Source organism: Scleropages formosus, chromosome 25, assembly GCF_900964775.1.
Source record: "Scleropages formosus chromosome 25, fSclFor1.1, whole genome shotgun sequence".
NCBI lineage: Eukaryota > Metazoa > Chordata > Actinopteri > Osteoglossiformes > Osteoglossidae > Scleropages > Scleropages formosus.
In genome coordinates this window covers 9,820,018-9,843,824 of record NC_041830.1, presented here as the reverse complement: position 1 = coordinate 9,843,824, position 23,807 = coordinate 9,820,018, and the positions used below count along the sequence as shown (strand labels likewise).

The 23,807-nt window shown below is 47.0% G+C and overlaps 1 protein-coding gene across 3 annotated transcripts; it reads left to right on the top strand.

Moving 5' to 3' along the window:
- The first annotated feature begins 540 nt into the window (after positions 1-540).
- LOC108921491 (vasodilator-stimulated phosphoprotein-like) lies at positions 541-23,300 on the top strand. 3 transcript variants are annotated; one of them, XM_029249330.1, is made up of 13 exons: positions 619-1,593; positions 12,779-12,950; positions 14,794-14,974; positions 16,088-16,145; positions 17,197-17,518; positions 17,993-18,162; positions 18,949-19,000; positions 19,339-19,381; positions 19,471-19,513; positions 20,114-20,188; positions 20,881-20,950; positions 21,120-21,177; positions 22,044-23,300. In XM_029249330.1, exons 1-13 carry the CDS (start codon positions 1,589-1,591, stop codon positions 22,079-22,081), a joined length of 1,287 nt encoding a protein of 428 aa, XP_029105163.1. In that variant the 5' UTR covers positions 619-1,588; the 3' UTR covers positions 22,082-23,300. The 3 variants fall into 3 exon arrangements, with proteins under 3 accessions (XP_029105162.1, XP_029105164.1, XP_029105163.1); XM_029249331.1 differs by lacking the exon at positions 20,114-20,188 and having other exon boundaries at positions 614-1,593; XM_029249329.1 differs by lacking the exons at positions 20,881-20,950; positions 21,120-21,177; positions 22,044-23,300 and having other exon boundaries at positions 541-1,593; positions 20,114-20,857.
- The last annotated feature ends 507 nt before the right edge of the window (positions 23,301-23,807 follow it).

Here is a 23,807-nt window from a genome sequence, read left to right as displayed (position 1 = left end):
ATCTCATGCCTGATTTTCCCTGAAAGAATTCAGAATTGCCAATTAGGGTTTTATAATTTCTTTAAAAACTTTTATTTTTTTAATTAGGATGTTTCAGCATCTCATAAGGAGAGGCTGCAACAGAAACATCTTGAGCATGTTTGCTGTCTGTACATTACAGCAGTAAATAAATGAAACACAGTGGTAACAGAAAGCACCAACAAACTATATATATATATATGCATTGTTTGGTACTGAAACATCTGCGCCACAAATACCAAGCTGAGTGATTAGTGATAAGTCTCAGCAATTCCAGCGATCACTCCTCTCATCTAAAGTCTTCTAATTGCTGTAGAAAACAAATAGTGTTGCACTGTACAATGTATGCATCTGTAACCATCTCACTAAGTCCCTCCATTTTTGTAAAGTGGGTGTTGGATATTCTGAGGGGGTTCTTGTTTTCCCCTTATTTGACCTTGATGACGTACTGTCCCTTTAAGGAGCGCGTTCTCACTTGGTGGGTGGGAATCAAGTGTGTTAGTTCGTGTACTGTGACCCACATTATATTGTTTGAACGTTAATTTTGGCTTAAAATGTATGCCTCTGTATCATCTTGTGACGTGTGTTTAGAGTTAAACTGTAGCATACGTGCTCATAACTAGTCAGAAGGTCGTATACGAGACCGTCCGTGAGTGACTTATCACTCACTGGACTGGTCGACGTAATGAAGTGTAGCTGCTGCTGAGGGTCCACGACGAGGCACCTTGTTCACCAAAGAGAATCAAAAGCTGACCTAAAACCCAGTGGTTCTTAAAAGTAGCATCTCCGGAGTCGCGTGCGTGTGTGACGTGAGGGGGTGAGAGACAGGAAAAGACGCGGTTTTACTTCACGCTTCAGCTCTGACTTCTCGCCTCTTCCGCACTTTACACACTGCGTCCCTGAACAGAACAGTCAGTTAAATGAACGTTTTTATTTTGTTTGAGCGAAGACAAGTTCAGTGTAGGAAACGATACCTAATTACTGTGCACCCAGAAGCGTAAAAGAGCAAACTTCGCCCCTTCGGAGTCTAACTTGCGGCGTTGCCCTTTTAAAAGCGGTCCCACCCACTGCGTTGCCCCTTTAAATCGCGGTCGTGGGACAGAGTGCGGTTTATTTTGGGAAGAAGAATGAAAAGAAATAAACCCGTCTTTGGGAGCCCAGGTGTGACCAGCCCTGAACTCTTTCACGCAGGACCTCTGGGAGTAAACAGGCTGGTGTACACTGATTTACACTGGTTGGAGTGTACAGGGCGCTCCAGCACCATACGCGTGACTGAAGGTAAATGAGAGTAAACTGTTAACGGTGGCGGCTCCTCCCATCATCTCCTCCTCCGTCTCCTCCCACCCGGTCCAGGAAACCACCGGGTTCAGCTTCTCCCTGCCGCTCTTGAACCCATAACCCGGGGCGGTGACACACATGTGCGCATCGAGCCCTCACCGCCATTCATCATCAGTCATCAGCGATCATCATCAGTCATCGACGGTCATCGTCACTTCGTCCCCGCGGCTCTCGCTGCACGCAGAGCAGTTAAAGAAGAGATCATCAAGAGGACCTCGAGCTCCATCTCACAATGGGGTAAGCATCTGGTTGGGGGGGGGGTCCAACCTACCCCGGGGGATCCGATCTGCCCCGGGGGGTCCCAGTCTGGATCACATTCATTGTGATTGTCTGTCTGACCCCTGCTACGGGGGCGCGCGGGTTTGCGTGCGTGCGTCCGTCCAGAGCTGTCAGTGTCACACTGACACTCGACTCGGGTTCAACTTCCCTCCTCCGCTGTGATCGGTCGTCGATCCCGTGTGTCCGGGGGTGTCACTGGGCTCTCTGCCCTCACCGGTGTGTGTCGGACCGCCGCGTATTTGTTTGCGCCGTTTTCACCGACTGAGTGCGTTGTGTGATTCCGCGCGCCTGCTCACGCGCTCCGTCTTACTTTGTATCCATCTCGCCATTTTGACATAATTTCGGATACATATCATCGATAGATGGAGTATCGAGCTTCGAACCCCGATCCCCGAGTCCGTGTGCGCGTGGACCAGAAAAAGGCACTTCTTCTTAACCCGGGCCGGGGGGGGGGTCACACTAATGTGACACTGTATATTTATTCTTGTATATATTTTATCAGCAGGAATGCACTTCTGAGACAGATGTGGAACACACACACACAAAACCACAAAAAAAACTCAAGAGTGTAAAAGAAGCTGAAGGATTTATCGTTCCCCTGCGCGCTCCCCCTGCGCGCTCCCGTCATATCCCTGTTTGTCCCCTTTGTGTGTTTATCGGAGAGGTGGCTCGACTCGAGGAGCCGGAGCGCCACTTAACGGTTAACCGTGTGTGTGCCGAGCTCCTGACACACACACACACACACACACACACCACGTTTCGGACTGTAGGTCAGAGCCGCTGTTGCTGCTATTATTCTTCTTCTTATTATTATTATTATTATTATTGCTCTTGTATTAGAGCTCCGTTTTTTTACTTTGCAGCTGTTTAAAACAATGTTCTCTGTGCTCCGCTTGTTCTCCGTTTCTCCCCACCGCTTCCTACCTGTTTCTTATGATTTCCGCTGATTTGCGGATTTTCCGAAATCGAAACCAAGACGAACCACAGGTTAAGTGACAAGTCGCTTTCTCACGCTATCTTGTTGTTTTTCTTAAAAAAATATATTATGATTGGGGGCACGTAATTTGTAGTGGTCTGTCCTGTTAGTGTTACATTTCCGAAAATCAGTGGAATTTATGAACAGACTTTCTAGATGTACTTTCCCCCTATTACTTGCAAAAAAAAAAAAAAGAAAAAAAGAAAAAAGGTAACGGTATGATCATCTTGATTAATTGTACCTCACTTTGGACATATTATGTAAATGAAGTGTCCAAAATGGAAAAAAATGCACGTGTAAGTACTTGATGTAGTTTTGCTTTTTTATAGCTCTTCTGGAAGTGCAGTATTACCTTATTTATAGAAGTATTTAATGCAGTATTACCTTATTATTTAGGGAAGTACTTACTGTAGTATTACCCTACCCAGGTTTGCCTGCACAAAGCATGTTTATTCAGCTGAACAAGAAAACTGTATTTAAGTTATACGGTGGGATGATGGGAGGAAAAGTGATTTATCCCTAGTTGCTTGGCTTTACTCCCCCACGCTCGGGTCCGAGACTAGACCTCATCTGGGACACACGGCGCTCCTCCAGGCTGCAAGCTGGTCGACGGCTCACCTGGTGGACACCTGGATACCCAAATCAGGTTGTTCTCAGTGGACACAGGACTCGGTTCTGGCAGAGACACTTGTCTTGGGCTTTTTTTTAAAAAAAAAAAAAGTCACAGATTTAAAATTACTGAAAATAGTCTAAGCATCAGGGCTTAGACCAGAGAAGTATAACTAAAACCAAAACACATCTGAACATGCTCTGCAGTTCCTGTGAGGCTCCACTTTTTCACTTTATTATTTACTCCTGGGCAATGGGCCCGTTATCCCCTTCTTGTCTGCGTTACCTTTCTTTCTGTTCTGTTTCTTTTTATTTAGTTCTTCCCTCTCTTGTTTATTCGTGTAGCCTATCTATAAATATTTATTTACTCCAGTGTTATTCCAGTCCGAAATGTGATTTACTCAAATATTATTGTCCGTCGCAAAGTTGTTGTGAGTCTGCGCAGCTCCCTTCTGCATTAACAAAGTTTTAATTTCTCATCTCTGCTACTACTGAGACACACCAGTTGTGTTGCCTTTATACATTCTACAAATCTTCAGGATTCCCCGTGGGCTGTAGAGAACTCAGGATCTCTGTGGCTGTCATTTAGCGTTACTGTGCTGTGTAGCTGGGTACCGAGAGACTGCGGCAGCACGCCCTGTTAGAGGTGTGTGCGCGTGTGTGTTCCTGTCACTTCTCTTGCACCGTTTTGCGTTTAAAAAAAAACTGATAAAGGGGAACTTTTGTTTTTTGATTTATTTTTTTGTTATACGCTCATCCTGGAGTGAAGCATATTGCAAAAGAAACAAATTTCACAAACTGCGTGTTAGAAATACCCAGCGCAATCCTACATTTCATAATGTCTTTACTCGGTAGAAGCTGTTATCCAGAATAATGTACAGATTTGGATTCTGAGCACTTTGGGAGATTATTATTTTATTGTGGCTATGTTTCTCAAGATATGGCAGCTTGGATCTCTAAACCATGTGCTACCCTATCACCTTGTGTCATGTATTGTAGTCTTTTTACCTTAACTTGACGCTTGGGTCCATCAGTGCAGAAAGTGCCGTAACGGCCAAACTCCATGACCGGGGCCTGACAGGCTGCAGGTTTGGGTTGCTGCTGTACATTAACATTTGTCTTTATTCATTTCACTTTTGCTTTTCTCCAAACTGACATACAGTGTTATGGTACTTTATAATGATTTACGGTTTACACAACTCGGTAATTTTTACAGCATCAATTACAGTAAATACCTTGCCACCTACAGCTGTACCCTTGAGCAAAGTGTCCTGAACTGCTCTGGTTTAAAGTTGAGACAGATGCATCACAGAACTGTAAATTATTGAAATAATGTTCATTAAAAGCTTCTGAATGAGGTTCAGAAAGGTAGGCACCGATCCTCGGGAGCTGACTGAGTGCTGAGTCATCGATGCGGCTGAGGTCACCCTCTTAGACACTGAGACGACTAGCGCCTGCCCACACCGTGAGTCTCCAGACCTCTGTGGGGCCCCACCACAACCATGGTAATGCACTTTGTCCAAAGAACTGTCCTCATTCCTCCGTACCGAACAAAATGGTCCCTTTCGCTGCCACAGCAAATCAGTGAGTCATTTGCAGACCTCCAGGCCTGCAGGGGGTGCTGTTTTTGGTAAAAGTGACCCCAAGGAACCCTCACGGGGAATTATGCCCAAACTGGTCTGCCCCCGGGACTTGCCACAATGTAGCCTGCGGACCAGTGTGTCGGAGCTTGCGGGCAGAGCAGCGTGCAGGCTGGATCGATCCGCACCCAGCTCTGGTTTCAGAAAGCGTGTGAGTTAGTGGTCCCCGAGGCTGGGGTGCGGGCGCCTGAGAGCACACCATTAAAGCATAATGGAATGTGCCGAACGCATAGGCCCCTGTAAAAAAAATCATGATGTAAAGACTGAATCCCAAGTTGGGAATATGGAGGCCCACCAGTACATTAGTCTCAAGGTCAGCTCTCTCCGCTGTACTTTCTAGCTGTGCAATTTAAACCATGGTAAAGCAAAACACCACTAATGGAGTTTCTTTTAATCAAGGAAAGTGAGTCAGAGACAAAGAGACGGCAGTCTAGGGTAGTCTCAACGGCCTACCTGTGTTTTATTTCTCTTAGTCACTCTGGAATCGCACCAGTCACCATGACAGCGCTGCCTAGGAACCGCAAAATCAAATTTAGATGACTTCTCTAACTTTTTTCTTTTAAAAAAAAAAAAAAAAAAAAATCATACACTTCCATCATAATGATAGCAAAAGGCTCCCGTTGCTATGAACGACGTCTAAAAATAACAGAACGGAGTGGACTGTCAGAGAGCTGGAAGCGAGAGGTATCGCCTCCCGCCCCTACGAAACGGACCGGAGATTACTGGGCACGGCGTGTCCAGGGCCGCGTTCCAGACCCCACATCAGATTTACATAATTTACACGTGTAAATAAATAAACATCAGCGAGAAAGACCCAGATCGGCAAGCAGATGGTAAATAAACCCTGAAGCTCTGAGAACATCTCTGCTGTGGTGAGAAGTGCGAATCCACAGAGCTGGTGGTAGAGATGCTGTCCTTCATGGGGAAACCTGCTTAGGGTGCCACTGCCGCGAATGATTCTCCGTGAAACGTTCCGGTTTGGGGGAATCATCCAATTGCATTTATTCGTATTTCGCAAACTCTCTGACTCCAGCAAATTGGAGCTTTATATATGTCATCGAGGGCCATGATTTAGCCACCTGATTCCGGAAATCTGATTTCCGAAAGGCTGCAGGGTCCAAACCTCCAAACAAGCCATTAAACTTAATGAGTTGTGTACAGGTAGTCATGGTAACTGAGGGTCCCGCCCTTGTGTTCATATGTGCATGTAGAGCTGCTTTGTATGGCCTCTTGGAGAAATGGTCAGTTTGCGCTTCGTTTGAGATCCGAGGTCAGCGGTCCTGGCCCTCGCCGCCCTAGTAACCTCCACGCGTGTAGCTTGACAGAAAGTTCACGTGACACCCGGCCGTTCTTTCCGGTGTGTTCCAGGAAACGGAGAGCAGGAGATGCATGAGAGCAGCATCGATGGTGAGAGATGAGGGGGCTGCATAATTTGCAGAAACGTCTATGGTGACCATCATGGCGGAAGTGGGCAGTGGTCACTGGACTCGAGGGGTCCAGTCTCACCATCGCTCAGTGTGGTTTCCAACCCACCAGAGGTCACGTGGTGCCTGTGAAAGTAACAGAGAAACATGATTTAAGAGAAATAAAGAATCACCTTAAAAAAATCAGTAGAGCACCAGCTTATTCTCCAAATCTCTTACTAATATGTCACGGGTGCTTGAGCGCGAGGTCGAAATGTGACGTCTATTTATGTCGGTGCCGAGCAAGTTTTTTGGTGCTCACTTCGTCGGTTCTTTTTTCACAGCCTTTTTTTTTTTTTTCTGACCCACCAGGTTCTGCTGTACTTTTCACAAGCGTGACGGAATCCGCAGCGCGCAGGACCTGTATGTGTGAAGGGGCGCCCAGGGTGCCAGCGATACACACAGCATCTATGTTTAGCATTCCTGAGAGATCTCTGCCGGGCTGTATGCTGAACTTGAGCTGATGGGGGTATTGTGTGTTAGGGTGTGTGTGTCTGTTCATGACCCTTACTGGCACCCAAAAGTAACCCTTCTGTTCCGCGTTACTGTCTAGTAACACAACCTAGGCCCTGTTTTATGAATCTGCTCTTAATATCCAGTGATGCTGCTCCTGCTGTTCTCTCTCAAAGCGAGGTGATAAATAGCGGGGGGGGGGGTCCAGGTCCCCTTTGCTCCTCTACGCATTATTAAAATATTGATCTCAGCTGCTTCACTTGAGCATTTGCATGAATGACAGGTGCAATTTAAAAAGGTTTGATAGAAAAAAAATGTATCCATCCATCCTAGTAACTGATCATTTCCAGTACAGGGCCACAGGGGTCCAGAGTCCATATAGAAGTCATGGGGCTGAAGGCAGGGTGCACCATGGACGTCCAGTAACCATAGAGTCAACAATCGACCTAAAACAACTGTCTTTGGACTGAGGGAGGAAACCTACCTGAGCACGTAGAGGACATGCAAACTCCGTGCAGACTGAGTAGGATTTGAACCCATTTCCGTACCCGCTGCCCAGAAGTGGTAAGGCACCAGAGCACCGTTGAAAAGATCAGTAAACTAATACTGTTATTGTGTAAGTCAGACGAAAGTCTTGGCTTCAAGTCTGAGGTGTTCTTGAAATGGGCAGTTTAGGGTAGGGGGTCATCAGTCTTGATTGCAAGCAGAAGGAAAGAGGAGGCAAAAACGAAGCTACACCCAAGCCCCCCGCGGGTTTGCAAGGGTCTACATTTAGCCCCGGTGCCTTTGAGGAAGTGCAGATGTACGGCCCAGTCCGTCGTCAGATACATCGTGTGTGGAAATGCAGAAGCATCTCTCCTGGGAGCGGAAGTTTCACACACTGACCGTCACGTGGCACGATTGGCTGATCCGCAGAGGTGCACTGGTGCGGGTGTTTGTGTGTATTGGTGCCACTGGCAAGACCAGCATTTATCTTTTACGCAGAAGTGCGTTCTGTGTACCCCAGTCTAGCCACTTGCAGCCTAGGTGTCCGAACCCCGAAACAAACTGCCATCGTCTGCCTGGGTAACAGATTTTCACACATCGGGGGTGCCGTTGTAGTGTGTATCTCGAGTGTGTCATACCACGATGAGTTCGGTCCCTTAACCAGAGCACCACCCGCTGGCTGTTAGCAGGCCAAGGGGGACCATCCGCAGGCATCGGGAATGCAGACAGCTGGGTTAAAAGCCCCAACCACCTGTCCTCCATTGTCCAGCAAGAAATGGAGTGCTGCAGTTGAGGGGCCCTGTGGGACCGATGCTGCGGTAAAGCTGGTAAACTCCCTCTGCTGCACGGACATTGCCAGGGATTAAAGTGGCCTGAATGGGGGCAGCTGTGGAAGGGATACATCAGATGCTGAGCAGCGTTGGCTGGTGCTTGTGTGTGGGTGTGTGAGGTTGTGTGCGGGCACGTGTGCCAGGTGCGAGGCTCAAACTGGGCACAATCATGCGCGTGTGTGTGTGTGTGTCCTGCAGGCTTGGCACGGGGCGATCTCATGGGAGAAGGGAAACCCACGCAGAGGACACGCCTTGAAATGATAAGAAGTGGGCGGACAGGGAATGCGGACAGGAGCAGCAGTGCTGCGGGGAGTAGAGGGGGCAGTTTGATGCATACGGACTGAAAGAAATGCTTGTGTGTGTGTGTGTGTGTGTGTGTGTGTGTGTGTGTGTGGTAAGGGGGGTTTTAGACTGAAAACATGGGCAGAAACAGAACCACTCAAGTGAGAGGCCTTGAGATATGAGTGATCAGATGGTGGGTGGGGGCGGTTGGTACTCATGTTCTCCACCTGTGTGTGTGTTTGGGGAGCAGCTGTGTGACCAGGCCAGCTCATTGGCCACTCCCTGTTAGCTTTTCATCCCCCATGGTGCCTGGAGACTCAACACAAGTATGACACAAGATCAGCGTTAACGCGTTTATCGCAAGTGCGCCAGGAAAGCATGGTTTGGCTTATGATTTCTTTAAACTATCATTTTGAACTCGTTTTTAGCTATTTAGCTGATGCGTTTCTCAACTTCTTGTTTGTACACTTAAGCAACTTAGTTATCAGTTACAGTTAATCCTTGCAAGACTGGACTGATAGGAGTGGAGATGAGTCTTTCTGGTCATGTGATTGACCGCTCATTGCAATGGTTCATACGTGTCATTTTTAAGTTGTTATTGATTTTGACAGACCTGTAACCTTGTGATAAACTGATAAAATGTTATGTTGTGCATGTTTGCTTGGAGATCACGTCAAATACTGAGAAAAAGTGATTTTTTTTTTTTTTTTTTTTTTTTTTTAAATTCTGGAAAATTAAAAAATTTAAATTCCGTTCGGTCATTAAAACATCCAGATGAAGGTCCAGTCATGTCTGGATGGATTTTACCTCTTTTTCACGAGTCGTAATGGCTGAACAGCGACGCAGCGTCTGACTGCAGCTGCAGCAGGTCTAAGCAGGGGACGGGGGGTCAGGCTGGAAACGGTGAACTGCAGCGCGGTGACATAACCAACCATATGCAGTTAAAACGGTTTTTACACATGAGCTCTAATCCGTTCCCAAAAAGCTGCATCGACCCAGTTTTGGACCGTAATCCCAGCTATTGTGTTTTTCGCACCTCGGACCTGCGCTCACAGGTGCGGCAGGAGGCCCAGGCACAAAGCGCTCGGCAATTCGCTCCCTCTGCGGCCGGAGAGTTACAGCAGATAAGCGATCGTTTCTTAACCTTCTACCCGTGACAGACGAGGCGTCCGCATGCACGTGAGTTCTTGCCCCCCGTGCTTTGAAAAGTCGGTGGGTGTGTGCATCTTCCATGCTGTCTGTGCGTTGTGTAAGCAAGACGCTTAACAATGCAGTGTGTTTGACCCTGTAACGCTGCAGAATTGGCCCCAGCTGCGTCGCACACACTGAAAAGCATAGACCCGTCACCCATGCCGCCCACCTCGCTGGCTGACCCGCTCGCCTGCTTCGGTTGCACATACGCGCAAAATTAGATATACGGTCTCTGTGGTCTGTCACTTTTCAGTGCCTCTTGCTGTGTCATTTTTGGACATGAACACAAATATAAATATGCTAATGCATCATTAACAGAAATGTTGTTGTGGAAACCACTGAAGTCGGCTGTGTTGCGCGCACACGCACACCAATTTACATTTATTCATTTAGCAGATGCTTTTCTCCAAAGCAATGTACATCTCGGAGAAAATTCGAATGCATTACATCGAGACACACGCACACACGCAAGCAAGCATTCTCAGTGCTGACCAGTCAGCTGTCTGTTGTTTTTTGCCGTCTGACTGGACTGCTGCTTGCTGAATATTGCTTTTATGCAACTTGCTGTTGGAAATTAGGCAGAAAAATAATGAAGCACCGCATCAGATTTTTTAAGGGGTTGTCTGGAAAAGGAGAAGAACACTGACCATGTAAAGGAGGAGTGGGAGGGCAATGAAAAGGCAGTGCAAATAACTTTTCTGACAGCAAAACTCAACACGCCATCATGTTGCAGAGATTAAGCTTTTTATCTGTTATTAGGTATGGCACATAGACTCATAGATGCTGGGACTTAGAAGACAGTTTTTGCAATATTTTTAAAGGGATAAAGAAAAAATTAGGCGGTTTTGAGAGAGTTTTATTTGCCCAGCAGGTAAAAGAGAAATTTATGGGACCTAGAATGGGACCCTGAGGGACACCACATGTAATGTGTTCTTGGTGAAAGTACACATTTCACTTTATTTTTCTGTAAGTACAACAGTATGAGTTCACCTCTCTTGACTGATGTCTCGTCTCCTTATGGTCCCTCCTCCTCTGCACATATTCATTGTTTCTCCCATCTAAGGAGTTCAGTTACTGTTCGGGTCACATAGCAAACAGGAAGTGGCTGCGGGTGAGACGTTCCTTCACAGTTCTGTTGAGATTATATCGTTGTGCTGAACCAGTCGAGGTGAACTAGGAAGTGATACATTCTCATACACATGCACCAGTAGTGGCAAGTGGTGCCTCAGCCTTCCATACCCTCTTCCTTTGTGTTGACTGCATCTGTTTCATGTCCTACATATCTCCCTGGTTGCATGACTGTCACAGTAGCAGTTGTGTGGCCGGTGCATGTTCTACCCCTGCTACGTGGTGCTCAAACTGATTTCAGGTTTGGAGGTGGAAGTCACCTATAGAGGCCATGTCCACCAGGTAGGTGTGACCCATAGACTCACAATGCAGCAGTGTGCTCGGTGAAGCTGCCGCACAGCCCTCGCTCCATCCTATTACCACGGAAAGAATGTGCAACTTCCTGTTGTGGCTATGCCCCATCATTGTGCCGGTGCTGTTGTGGCAAAGTCTTATAGGAACTGCGAGAAAGCTGATATCCGCATTCTGCTAAATGGGACAGTAGTACTGGTTTTACATTTACATTTATTCATTTAGCAAACGCTTTTGTCCAAAGTGACGTGCATCTCAACAAAAGTACAATTGATGCATTACATTACGAGAAAGAGACATAGCTGCAGACATGTGACTCAAGTAAACCTAGTTTATCTACCACTTGCTGCACCGAGGTTCATCGATCAAGTAGGTGCATAAAACACAGGATGGACAAATCCTGATACCCTCCTACGGTGTTTTTTTTTTTTTTTTTTTTTTTTTTAAAAATAGTATTAAGATACGCAAGCAAATACAATGCCGGAGTAGTGGCTGAAAAAAGGCTTTATCTGGTGATGTTCATGAAGTTACGGTGCATGAACGTTTACACTGTACATGAGCTGGAGAGATCCTGGGCGAAATGGGTCTGGAAAAAGGTGAGTTTTCAGACCCTTCTTGAATATAGACACTTTCCGCAGTTCTGAGTGACAGGGGAAGGTCATTCCACCACAACGGACCCAGAACCGAGAATCTCCACGCTTTACCTTTTGTGCGCGGGACCGCCAAGCGAGCAGAAGTAGACGAGCGAAGGGGTCTGGCTTGGGTGTAGCGGTTAATCAAGACCTGTAAATAGCGAGGAGCAGTTCTATTGATGCATTTGTACACAGTAGCCAGGGTTTTGAATTTGATTCGGGCAGCTATAGGAAGCCAGTGCAGAGAAATGAGAAGAGGAGCTACGTGGGAACGCTTTGGCAAGTCAAACGCAACTCGTGCAGCAGCATTTTGCAGAAGCTGCAGAGGTTTGATGGCAGTAGCAGGAAGGCCACACGGGAGAGAGCTGCAGTATCCAGACGGGATGTCACCATGGTCTAGACAAGTAGTTGGGCAGAGTCAGTTGTGAGGTAGGGACGGATCCTACAAATATTATGCAGGTTGTATCTGCAGGACCTGGTTGTGGCTTCGATGTGCTGAGAGAAGGAAACTTGAGTCAATCGTTACTCCCAGACTCTTAGCCGAAGAGGTAGGAAAAATTAGTGAGTTGTCCAGTTTGATCGATAGATCGTGACAGGAGGACGGGCCAGCTGGGAGGTAAAGAATCTCTGTTTTGGAGAGGTTGAGTTGAAGGTGGTGATCAGACACCCATGAAGAGATGTCCGACAGGCAGGCAGCGATGCGTGTGGAGATGTCTGACGCACCTGGTGGAAAGGAGAGGAAGGGCTGGGTATCATAAGCATTCAACAAACACCGAAATAACTTCAGCAGGAAGGGGACTAGATTTTGGTTTCAACCCATGTTGGGTGAGAGTGTAGAGTTTTGGTGCCCCCCAGACCTGTGTGAGCCTGGTGAAGCTGACACTATCGCTGGACAATCAAAATAGTCCCCTTTTCCAAACACTCGCCAGGTGTGACCTAAATAGGTAACCTTTTGTATACTTACACAACTGAAATGTTTACTGAGGTGACTCAGCGCAGTCAGAGGTACAGCAGCAGTTTCCTGTGAAATGTGCACGTGTAACACCTCCAGTTCTTCACGTGTTGTGCCACCTGGCAGGTATGAGGCATAATGTCCTCCTCCCCCAACCCCCCATTAGAGTCTCACTTGTTTTTTCCTTCTCCTTTTCCACCTCCTCCCCAGTGAGTCCAGTATCTGCCAGGCTCGAGCCACGGTGATGATCTACGACGATGCCAACAAGAAGTGGGTCGCAGCCGGCACAGGCGGCCAGGCCTTCAGCCGAGTGCAGGTGTTCCACAACCCCAGCAACAACACCTTCCGAATAGTGGGGCGCAAGATGCAGGCGGACCAGCAGGTAATGATGGGGAGGGGTGGAGGGGAAGGGGAAAGGGAGGGCTGATTTGGTGCAGGTGGTTATGCATGATGATACATCACTTGCAGAGAATAAAGGTTGTCATGGGCTGGATGGGAGGAAAAAGAAAGTGATGGAGTCTTATTACGTTTAGACTGGACCAATTCTTTCCTTGTGTCATCTAGCGTTTATCCCAGCCCACTTCTGTAGATGAATTAGTCTATCTTAGTTTTTATCTGCAGTATTTTGATCTACTTCCTTCCTTCAAAACCTTACCATGTGATAATGATTTACTGTAAGCGCAGGCCTAGTACTGCTGCTGTTTTCAGATTTATTTTAGTATTTAAAAAAAAAAAAAAAAAAAAGTTTGGTTGTGAATGAGAATGTGGGAGAGGAAGTTTCGTCCATATGGCCTAATGGGAAAAGAGATTTTGACGCCCGTTTTCCTCGGACTCCTCCACAGTTTCTGTTGAGCTCCTGAGCTTCTGCTGAGTGTGGGGGAGGTGCAGGCGGTTCTGAGTCACATGCGGGGTCTACCCGAGAGAGCCTGCATCCGCTCACCAAATGCTTACTTCCTCAAGATTGCGGTCACTCCGTCTCGCCATCATCCGCCACAGAATTGGGCTTCTTTGGCGCCCTCGCCTGGCATGGCTGGTGTACTACAGGGCAGCGCAGGGCTCGGTCATCGGTCATTCATCACATTTGTTTGACATTTGAATCGTGTTATTAAAAGCGCAACTTTGTCGCCGCCCAGTGGACATAGAGCAACATTGCATCCGTTTTGCGAGACCCATACGAGTCAGCAATGGGATATTTCATTAGGGCCCTGGGAGTTCTATGAAGGAGCCTGTGTGGCTCTTTTTCCTGTTAATATCGATTGGGATGAAGCAGACTGGATTCATTAACAATGTTTTAAAGGGAAAACCTCTTCAGAGAGTCCCTCTCGCTGACTTATGTTGCCTGTAAGACAGTGAGAGCACTCAACATGTTCCCATAATAGTATGAGTGGTATGTTCTCTCTCTCTCTCTCTTCGTTTTCAGTCCTTTTCTCTCATGACCCCATTCGCTCGCACACCCACTCAGTCACAAGTTCACTTTCTTTCGCTCTGACTCCTCTTCTCTCTCCCACATACGCAGGTGGAGAATCAGTCAGTTGGATGCTTTCGTTTTGCACTCCCGCACGTTCGCTTCTCAATTTTGCTTCACTATTCCTTCCCTCTTATTTTATGTTGTTATGACATAAAATTTTTATTTTTGCCTGTTGACATGACTGACAGTCTGTGCAATCTGAGTTAGGCAGAAAACATGATGTGGCGGTTAACGCAGTTTGTTGGACAAATGAATTGTTATTCGAAGTACAGATTTGTCGCCTCCATGTGGACATAAATCGCCATTGCATCAATTCTGCTAGACCCATGGGAGTTGTTCTTAAGAGTTTGTGAAGTTAACGTTTACTCGTTGCTCATTTATCTAACGCTTTTCTCCAAATCAATTTACAATATTGTAAGTACCTAAAATTATTTACCCATTTATACAGCTGGGTAATTTTTACTGGAGCAATTTCAGGATAAACGCCTTGCTTAAGGCTTCTACTGCTGAAGAAAGGATTTGAACCCGTGACCTTTGGGTCCAGAGGCAACAGCTCTTCGTGCAACAGCTGTTTGTGCCCGTAAATAATCGTTGAGTTTTCATGTTACGACGTTGTCCGTTTCGATCCACGACAGTTGGAAATTTCAGAAAAAAGTGAAGTCAATGAAAATTAAACAAACTGGAAAATTTTTGTAAACCTCTCCTGTACTGTGCTGTGAAAATTAGTAACTTGAATGTTCGTAAATCTCTCCCACAGGTGGTCATCAACTGTCCAATCATAAAGGGGCTCAAGTACAACCAGGCTACTCCCAGCTTCCACCAGTGGAGGGATTCCAGGCAGGTGTGGGGCCTGAACTTTGGTAGCAAAGAGGATGCTACGCTCTTTGCCAACGGTATCGCACACGCCCTGGAAGTGCTGAACTCCATTGGAGATGCAGGTACAATGGTGCAACCCGGGCTGAATGCAAAGCAATCGCAGTACCTTCGCGCCCTTAGGTGTTACTCTGCATCCCATGCCAGAAATTACACTTCTCCGTACATGTCCCTGAGCAGGAGTGTGAAAGATACCAAACTGAAATGATGGCACTTATAAGCAAAAAGTTACTACCAGATATGTGAGGAATTTCTCTACCTTTCAGTTACCTTTTAGATGTAAGTATATAGTATATGCTGGATTCCTGTGTTACAAATTTTCAGTTACAGACACTTTACAGTTTATTTTTTTTTTTTAATTTTACAAAGCGGGGGGGGCATGGTGGCGCAGCGGGTTTGGCCGGGGCCTGCTCTCTGGTGGGTCTGGGGTTCGAGTCCCGCTCGGCGTGCTTTGCGACGGACCCGAGTCCCCTCCTGGGTGTGTCCCCTCGCCCTCCAGTCTTGTGCCCTGTGTTGCCGGGTTAGGCTCCAGTTCGTCGCGACCCGCCTTGGGACAAGCGGTTTCTGGCTCTGTGTGTGTGTGTGTGTGTGTGTGTGTGTGTGTGTGTGTGTGTGTGTGTGTGTGTGTGTGTGTGTGTGTGTGTGTATATCTGTAGGAGACCCAGGGTGACTTGTATTTACTTGCCAAGTCAAGCAATTACATCTTCATTGAACTCACTTCCACAGTGTTTGCAGTTCGGGTCTGATGTTCCTGAACGCTGATGAGGAGCGTTACGCATGTTTATGGGAGGAATCGGACGACAACTGTTAGGACAGGACTTTGTGAAGGCAACATATTTTCAGTTATTTGAAATTGACTGCAGTACAAAGTGACTCTTGAGTTATGAACAAGATGAGCTGAAAGCTTAGGGTGGCACTGCAAAGAGAGAGAAATATCTAAATCTAAAATCATATCCTTTGAGTAAAGTGAACACTTTGAGCTGTGACTCAAAGAATAATTTCAGCTCATTTTTTTTGCATTCATAAATTATGTTTTGCTCTCCATAATTCCTTCATTTATTGAACACATAAGCAATGTGGAGCTGCACAGTAAGATTTTTTTTTTTTTTTTTTTTTCTTCTCCTCCTCCCCGCTCTGTTTTGCTGTTCTGATTCTCCTGTCTGCCTCCTCATCTGCAGGTTTATCCCGTCCAGTGCAAAACGGGCCATCCCCGGAGGAACTGGAGCAGCAGAGGAGGTACTGAGGATGGACGGACACACACACACACACACACACACACACACACACACACACACACACACACACACACACACAGAGAGCGCACAGGAGATACTACAATCCATAGGTTTTATCACCGGCCTCAGCTTCTGTGGGAAGAAAAACATGGAGATCATGACCTTTGACTTTTAAAAGCCTCCTCATCTTGGCGACTCCTCCCCCACCCGCTGACCCCTGCTAGGCCCCTCGCTCTCCTGAACTCATTGGCCTTAGTCTGTAATCTGATTTGCCGAAGATGCATTTTTCCTGAACTGGGGACCCTGTACTGGAAGTGGAAGGGCTCCTCTCCATTGACTGGGGACGAAGAGAGGATGTGTGGGGTCGTTCTGTTCAGGGTGGTGCTGCCTCAGCCTCCCCAGCATCCTGGTATTGTACTGTAAGTCCAGGGCACTTGCTTGCTGCGCCCAGGTAGTGGGACACTTGGCAGTGTGGGGCAGGGATCGTGTGTGTGAGCAGTGTTAAGAATGAACTGTCCATTGATGCATCGCTACCCGTTGACTGAGTATGAATACTGATCCAGTACTGATCTGGGTTTCAGTGAAGCTCTGTGTCTTTGTGTAGTTTATTATTTGCACACACCTACTTTTCACCATGTTTCAAAATCAGCAAGTGCTAAATACACAGAGGTGCAGGAGCTGCGCTGTCATCGTTTCTTGTACCAGTCTATGTGAACATTGCAGTTTGATGCATCAGTCCTCAGAAAAGCTAAGCAGGTCAGTTGCCGTCATCTTCGGGACCTCTGCTCTTTCTGGAAGCTTCCTGAAGTGTGTGGAATTAGTGTATAATTGGCTTGAGATGTTTATCTACAGTCTAATCTTGTTGCTAGAAAACACACACACAAACAGTGACTCATTGGCACATTCATATGCACATAAAATCCACACTGATTTTCGAGGACCTCGACTAACATGGTGTGTGTGTGTGTGTGTGTGTGTGTGTGTGTGTGTGTGTGTGTGTGTGTGTGTGTGTGTGTGTGTGTGTGTGTGTGTGTGTGTGTGTGTTTTTCCAGGCTCGAACAGCAGAGACAGGAGCAGCAGGAGAGGGAGCGCTTGGAGAAGGAGAGACAGGCAGCGGCGGCACCCCCGGCGCCACCTGCACCACCACCTCCACCCGCGCCACCCGCGGCCCCAGGGGGGCCCCCACCACCTCCAGGGCCCCCGCCTCCCTCTGGGCCTCCGCCTCCTCCGGGGCCCCCTCCGCCACCTGGCGGTGGCCCGCCTCCGGCCCCACCCCCGCCGTCATCTGGAGGTGGAGGAGGAGGTGGAGGAAGTGGGGATGGTGGAGGCCTGGCTGCGGCGCTCGCTGGAGCCAAACTGCGCAAAGTGGCCAAGGTAAAGTTGCACTCATAAAAACAACTAGCACTTTAAGGATTTTTGATTTTCGATTACAATTACATCCATTTACATTGATTTATTTAGCAGATGATTTTCTCCAAAATGTAGTGTTATGAGCCCACAGACCTTATTCACCGCGGTGACTTACACTGCTAGATACACTACTGACACTGGGTCACTCATCCATACATCAGTGGAACACACACACTCTCTGTCACTCACACACTATGGTGGAACCTGAACAGCATGTCTTTGGACTGTGGGAGGAAACCAGAGCACCTGGAGGAAACCCCCTAGACACGGGGAGAACATGCAAACTCCGTTTATGTAGAAAAAGCCTTCAAAAAGTGGTTGAAAAAATGCTGTTCTTAAACAACTTGTTAGAAATGACCATCACTGAAGAAACGTAATTAAGTGTAGAACAAGGAGCTGCCGGTAATTGCACTTTTTTGGCCATTGTTACCTTCCCAGCCGGACGAGGGTGGTTCAGGACCCCCAGCAGCCAAGGCAGACCGTGGCAGCGCTCCTGCACCATCGGGGGGAGGAGGAGGAGGAGGAGGAGGAGGAGGAGGAGGAGGAGGAGGAGGTGGTGGTGGCGGTGGTGGCCTGATGGGGGAGATGAGTGCCATTCTCGCACGAAGGTCAGTGGGATCACGCTGGACCCTTTGTCCTACTCATGTCCACTGTGGTCCAGCGTACAGTCAAGTGGTCAGCCAAGTGGCAGAGAATGCCTGGCGTCCCACAGTTAAAACTGAAACAAATTTAAAATGACAGAAAATATGTCATCCCCACAAAGTCCTATTCCTAATATCAGTTAGTTGCTGACCAATTCATCCCATAAGCATGAGCAGTGCTCGTCTTCCTGTTACTGACCGCTGACTTTCAGGAACATCACACCACGGAAGTGAGTTGAACCGAGTGGTCCCACACCCCTCTTGTGTTTGGATCCTCTTTGCTCCCATTGCGTTTTGCTGCTCTTATTATCCGTTTTTAGAATGTTTAGTATCGTTGAAATGTTTAGTAATGGTTGAAATGTCTAAATATCTACATAAAGTGTAGTCTGTGTCGGTAACGCTGCGTTGATTTATGTAGCACCACGGTCCTGGAGGAACGGCGTTTCGTTTCGCTGTGTACTGTACCAGCTGTATATGGTTGAAATGACGATAAAGCCACTCTTGGCTTGTCTTTACTGCCACTTACTGGCATGGCAGGTGAACGCTGATCACGTTCACTCTTCGACAGAGGAAATTTTGTCAAATAGTGGAGAAAGGGCTATTATCAATAAATAGGCCAGATGTTACACTTGAGGTGAAAACGTATCTGTATCTGTTACAAACCCCTTATGATGAATTTAGACTTGAGAGCATAATAGAGTTAAGGCCCAGTGTGTAACCCAGATGTCTGCTGTTTCTCTGTTCTCTCTGCAGAAGGAAGGCGGCAGATACACCAGCAGCTGCAAAGAAGGATGAGTCCAGTACTGTAAGTCTCCAGCCATCATCACCGTCACTGCAACTCGCACAAGTTTAGCGAACTGAAAAGTCTGGACATCGAGAGGTTATTAGTGAGCCCGTGTGCGATTCCCGCCGATGAACTGAAGCAAAGAACAGCCCTGCTGTTTACAACACGCGCGGCTCCGAAACGCGTCCTCTAGTGACGTACGCCTTAACGCAGAGCATCGTGGTCCTCAGTCTGAGGAGCCCTGATTGTGCTGAATTTTACTGACTTTTTTGTTGACACGTTCAATAACACCTTACACTTATATATTGTTTTATTATAACATCCACCGCTCATGTGAGGGTCTGTCTTTACGCTTACAGGATGATGCGGAGCCCCCAACCCCAAAGCCAGTCAGCCAAAGCGGTGAGTTCAGAGGTGGTGTTTAGTTGTCCTATACGGTTTCTATATACGCTCTGTCCTCTAATGGAGTGTCTCCTTTTCTGCTCCTCCAGAATCCACCAGAAGACCATGGGAAAAAGCCGCCACCATGCCAAGGTGTGAGGCTCTCAGCTGCTTCACTGTTTCTTTTTCCACTTGTTTTCTTCCCTCCTTTTCTCTCTTGTCCCCATTTCCCTCAAGACCCCAGTATCTACTGGACCTAATCAGTCCTCATGCCTATGGCCGTTTGGTGGTCACCCTGTTAGCTCTCAATTTGGCCCTGATCTGCTGGAGTGAACTCCCTCTGTACCTCAGAGCTGCTGAATCCCTCCCAGTATTTAAGAAGTAATTCAAATCCATCTCTTTCAGACCCATTTCTCTCCTGATCTCATGACAGCTACAGAGATAGTCCAGCACATCTGCTATGATTATCTATGTATTTGGTATTTGATTGTCACTTCAAGAGGCAGATCCCCCAAGGGATATGATCCATCAACATGGTGGTATCAGATACACAAGTAGTGCTTTGACAATCCTGTGTCTGTAGCTAAAGCTCTTCATGTATTTTTGATACACTTTCGTTTACTCTGGGTTATATGGCACTTTTGGAGAAAAGCATCCGCCGAATGAATAAATGTAAATGTAGTGTATCATGCTTAAATGGAATTCCCACCGGTATTGTCTGAGGTTAAAGATAGGTGTGTGTGTCTCAAACAGGGCTAACTCCACCCCCAAGGATCCCGATGCCTCCCCCTCCACTCCTGCCCCTCCTCCCTTCAGCTCAGGTTCCAGGTATTCCACACCACCTGCCCCCCTCCAGAGCGCTCTGCCTACGCTCTGTCCGGGCAGCTGCAGTACTGCCCCTGTCCTGAGTGTGTCACTGTTGCTTTGTTATCCCATAGTCTCCACAGAGGGCCATGTGCTGCTATCAAGCGTGACCCTTGCTGGAGAAATCGGGGCCGTTTTCCTCCTTAGAGGGCTCTGTTCTGCTGTGCAGCTCACATTGTCGCTCGTCTGTGTCCTGTCCGGATTCAAGCTGATGCTGTGAGTGGCGTGTGGCGTGTAGCGTACTGCCGGCTCATGGCTACTCCATGTTTCAGCAGCCGCCAGCTGAAGCCCAGCTGACTGCACAGGAGGTCAGAGCCTGATCTGATATACGACCTGCCTCGTGACAGCATGGTCCCGTTGCGTTCGACTAATGCGTCGTTAATCTGATCCATATTAATATTGTCAAACGCAAAAGCTGAGCTTTATGTCTTTGTTTTCCCCACCCTTGGCAGCTGAGGGACAGCCAGCAGCAGCAGGGGGAACGGGTGCTTCTTGGAGCTTTGCCCCATCCTCTCTACTGGCAGATGCTTGGTCGTCATGGCAATGGCAATCTGTTGCCTCAGCAGCACGGCAGCAGGATGTTGCCAGCTTAACTGGATTCGGAGATGTTAACCTTCCCTCCGTTCTTGCTCTGGTCTCTGTGACTTGTCTCTCAGGGTGAAGCAGGCATCCAGCAGCAATGACGCATCCAGCAGCCAGGAGTCTGAAATGGAGAGAATCAAACAGGTATGGAGACAGACTGGTCAAGGTTAAATACTTGTGTTATTATTTTCCTGGACTTGTGTGTAAGCTGGTGGAGAGCATGTAAGGCTTTTAAAGAACATACGAGGAGAAAATGAGCCATCCTGTAAACCTGTCTGTGTGTGTGTGTGCGTGCGCGCTCGCGTTTGCGCAGGAGCTCCTGGAGGAAGTCCGTAAAGAACTTCAGAAGGTCAAAGAAGAAATCATTGGAGGTGAGCCCTGGTCTCTGATGGCCCACCAGCCCACACACTCTAGAGATTTTCCAATCCTGTTGTCGACACTGAAGCCTCCGTTCACGGCTTTCAAAGTATTCCCATAACGGTTCCCTTACGACTATACCACCGACCGACCTTCTTAGGTACACTGGCTCCTCATCCTACAAAACGTCAAATTGTGAATTTTTGAACATATGAACATTTTTCCCAATTTACGTTTGGTTGCGTTTTGTTCGTGCATCTATTTTCTAAAATTTCTGCTTCAGTACCCCAAATGCCACCTATTTTTTATATGCTGAGCTACTGGATGGAAGTAAACAACCTCCAGACAGAACTGGAGTGTGGAATCATCATAATTGAACCCACTTCTACAGGGTTTACAGTATGTGTCTGGTGTTCTTGAGTTCTGGTGATCAATAACAATATGAGGAGTGTTGCACATATTTACGGGATGAATCAGTCAACAACCAACACTGAATGTAGATGTGTTGTTCACATAGACAACGTATTTCTGTTTACTTTCATTGTAAATTACCGATAAAGTAGCTTAATGTAAAACAAGATACAAAATTTAAAAAAAAAAAAAAAAAGTCAAAAGTATTTTTCATTCACAAAGTTTTTATATGAATTTGTTTACACAGGAGATAAACGGAGGGACCTTATTAACATTTTATTTCTTGTGACTTAGCTGGCAAAGAGACTTTGGAGATATAAACAAAACAAGAAACAAATAGACTTCTGGTCCTAGTTGTGCTTATAGATTATGGCGCCAACGTACACCCAGCGCCGGTCTCAAATGTAAATATTCACACTCTTTCATCAATTTAAGTTTGTTGACATCTTGACTTCTTTTTCTCCTACAGCCCTCATCCAGGAGCTGCAGAAGAGAGGCTCCTCGTAGTCCTGTTTTATGGAGACCACCGAAGTACTGCAGGCCAGGGGATTACTGGGTGCTTCCAAAGGGGTTATAACCCTCTCTTAGGAATAGTTCTGGGACACCCTTCCCCTTGTCTGCTTCTCATCCCCCTCCCTTACTGCACTGCAACACACAAACACACATATGTGTATACACATATACACATATATATACACACACACATAGGAGGGACCACTCCTCCAGCTGTCCTTCTGGCTTCACTTTGCTGTCTTACATGCCCAGACTGAGGACCATAGCCGTGTCCCCAACATGCCGCTCCCGACCCTCCTCCCTCACCTCCTTCTACTGTTGCCTTACCCCCTATCTCCCCTACCCCAGCTCTGACTTCTCTGTTGTCTTTAGCGGGTCTGTACCGGGTCTCATTCCTCCTTACTTCAGTAAGCCTGTCAACAGTCAGGGAATATCACAGTTTATGTCATAACTATGACGGTGATCTGGTTCACATGTGTAGCCCCAGGGGGCCTTCCTTCCAACCCACTGCCCATCTTAAGACAAAATGGACTTCACGTACCATGGAGTTGAACCAAATAGGGTGTGGGTGGCAGCTAAACAGGCGTGATTTTGTTACTGCCCCTGGATGAAGGGGAAAGGTGATTGGATGGCCTTGGGTGGTGGGCAGGATGAATAATTACTTGAGGGACCTTCCTGGTGAATCAACTCTCAGCCAATAGTTTTAACCTCAGGGATGAGCATCAGGGCAGTCTCACTGACTGCTCCCAATCACAGGCCCCGCTTCGCTTCTCCACAAGGAATGTCCCGTGCCTCCCAACTGCCTCCTGGTGCTCACCACCGCACCCCTGCTGGAGAAGAATAGAGAAAAGGAAATGTGAGCAATAAAGTAAAATCGAGACTGTACAACAGAGGGTTGAAGAACCTGGGGTTGGGAGGTGGCGGGGAACTCGTGCACTTGGCGTGACTGTGCTGCACCTGCCATGACGTGTAACCTTCAACACGTGTGTCATTCCATGATGTCGAACGTCTCCTTTGCGAATGACTCCGTTATCACTGGTTTGCTCATGCCCTGCTGGAGTCAAATCAGAGCTTCTCAGCTGTGCTTCTTTCATTCTTTCTTCCATCTGCGGCCTGTTTCATAGATGCTGTACACATTAAAATATGAAGAAGAGGAGGAGACTGCAGGAGCAGCCTGCTGACTGCCTTGAAGAATGACTGAGTTTTTTTTTTTTTTTTTTTTTTTTCTTTTAGGACAATGAAGAAAATGCAGTTTCTATTTTAATTGAAATTGCTGGTGAAATTACAGTGCAAAATATTTTGCTGATTTTTTTTTTTCTTGTCTTAAAAAAAGATTATAATTATTTTGGGTTTTGTTAATTTTTTTTCTAAAGCAGTATAGTCTTTTTACACTGAAAATGTTTTAAAAAAAATGCATACAAACACTGGATTAGAAACGCCTCCAAAGTTGGGAAAAAATTAAATAAAAGTTAAATGCTGTTTCTTACATGTGATTGGTTAACTGTCTGCTAATTTTTTTTAAAGGGAGGGGGCAGAGCCAGTGAATGGCTGTCAATAAATTAGTGATTATGACAAATCATTAGTTGCAAGTTGTTAACATAAGGTACTTACTGTCTCCATAAAGAAAGTGTAAATGCCTAACGTCACTGAGGAATTCCGAAAGACACTCCTTGTAAAATTAGTTCTGTTTGTGGCCTAAACATCTGTAAAAAATTGTGGC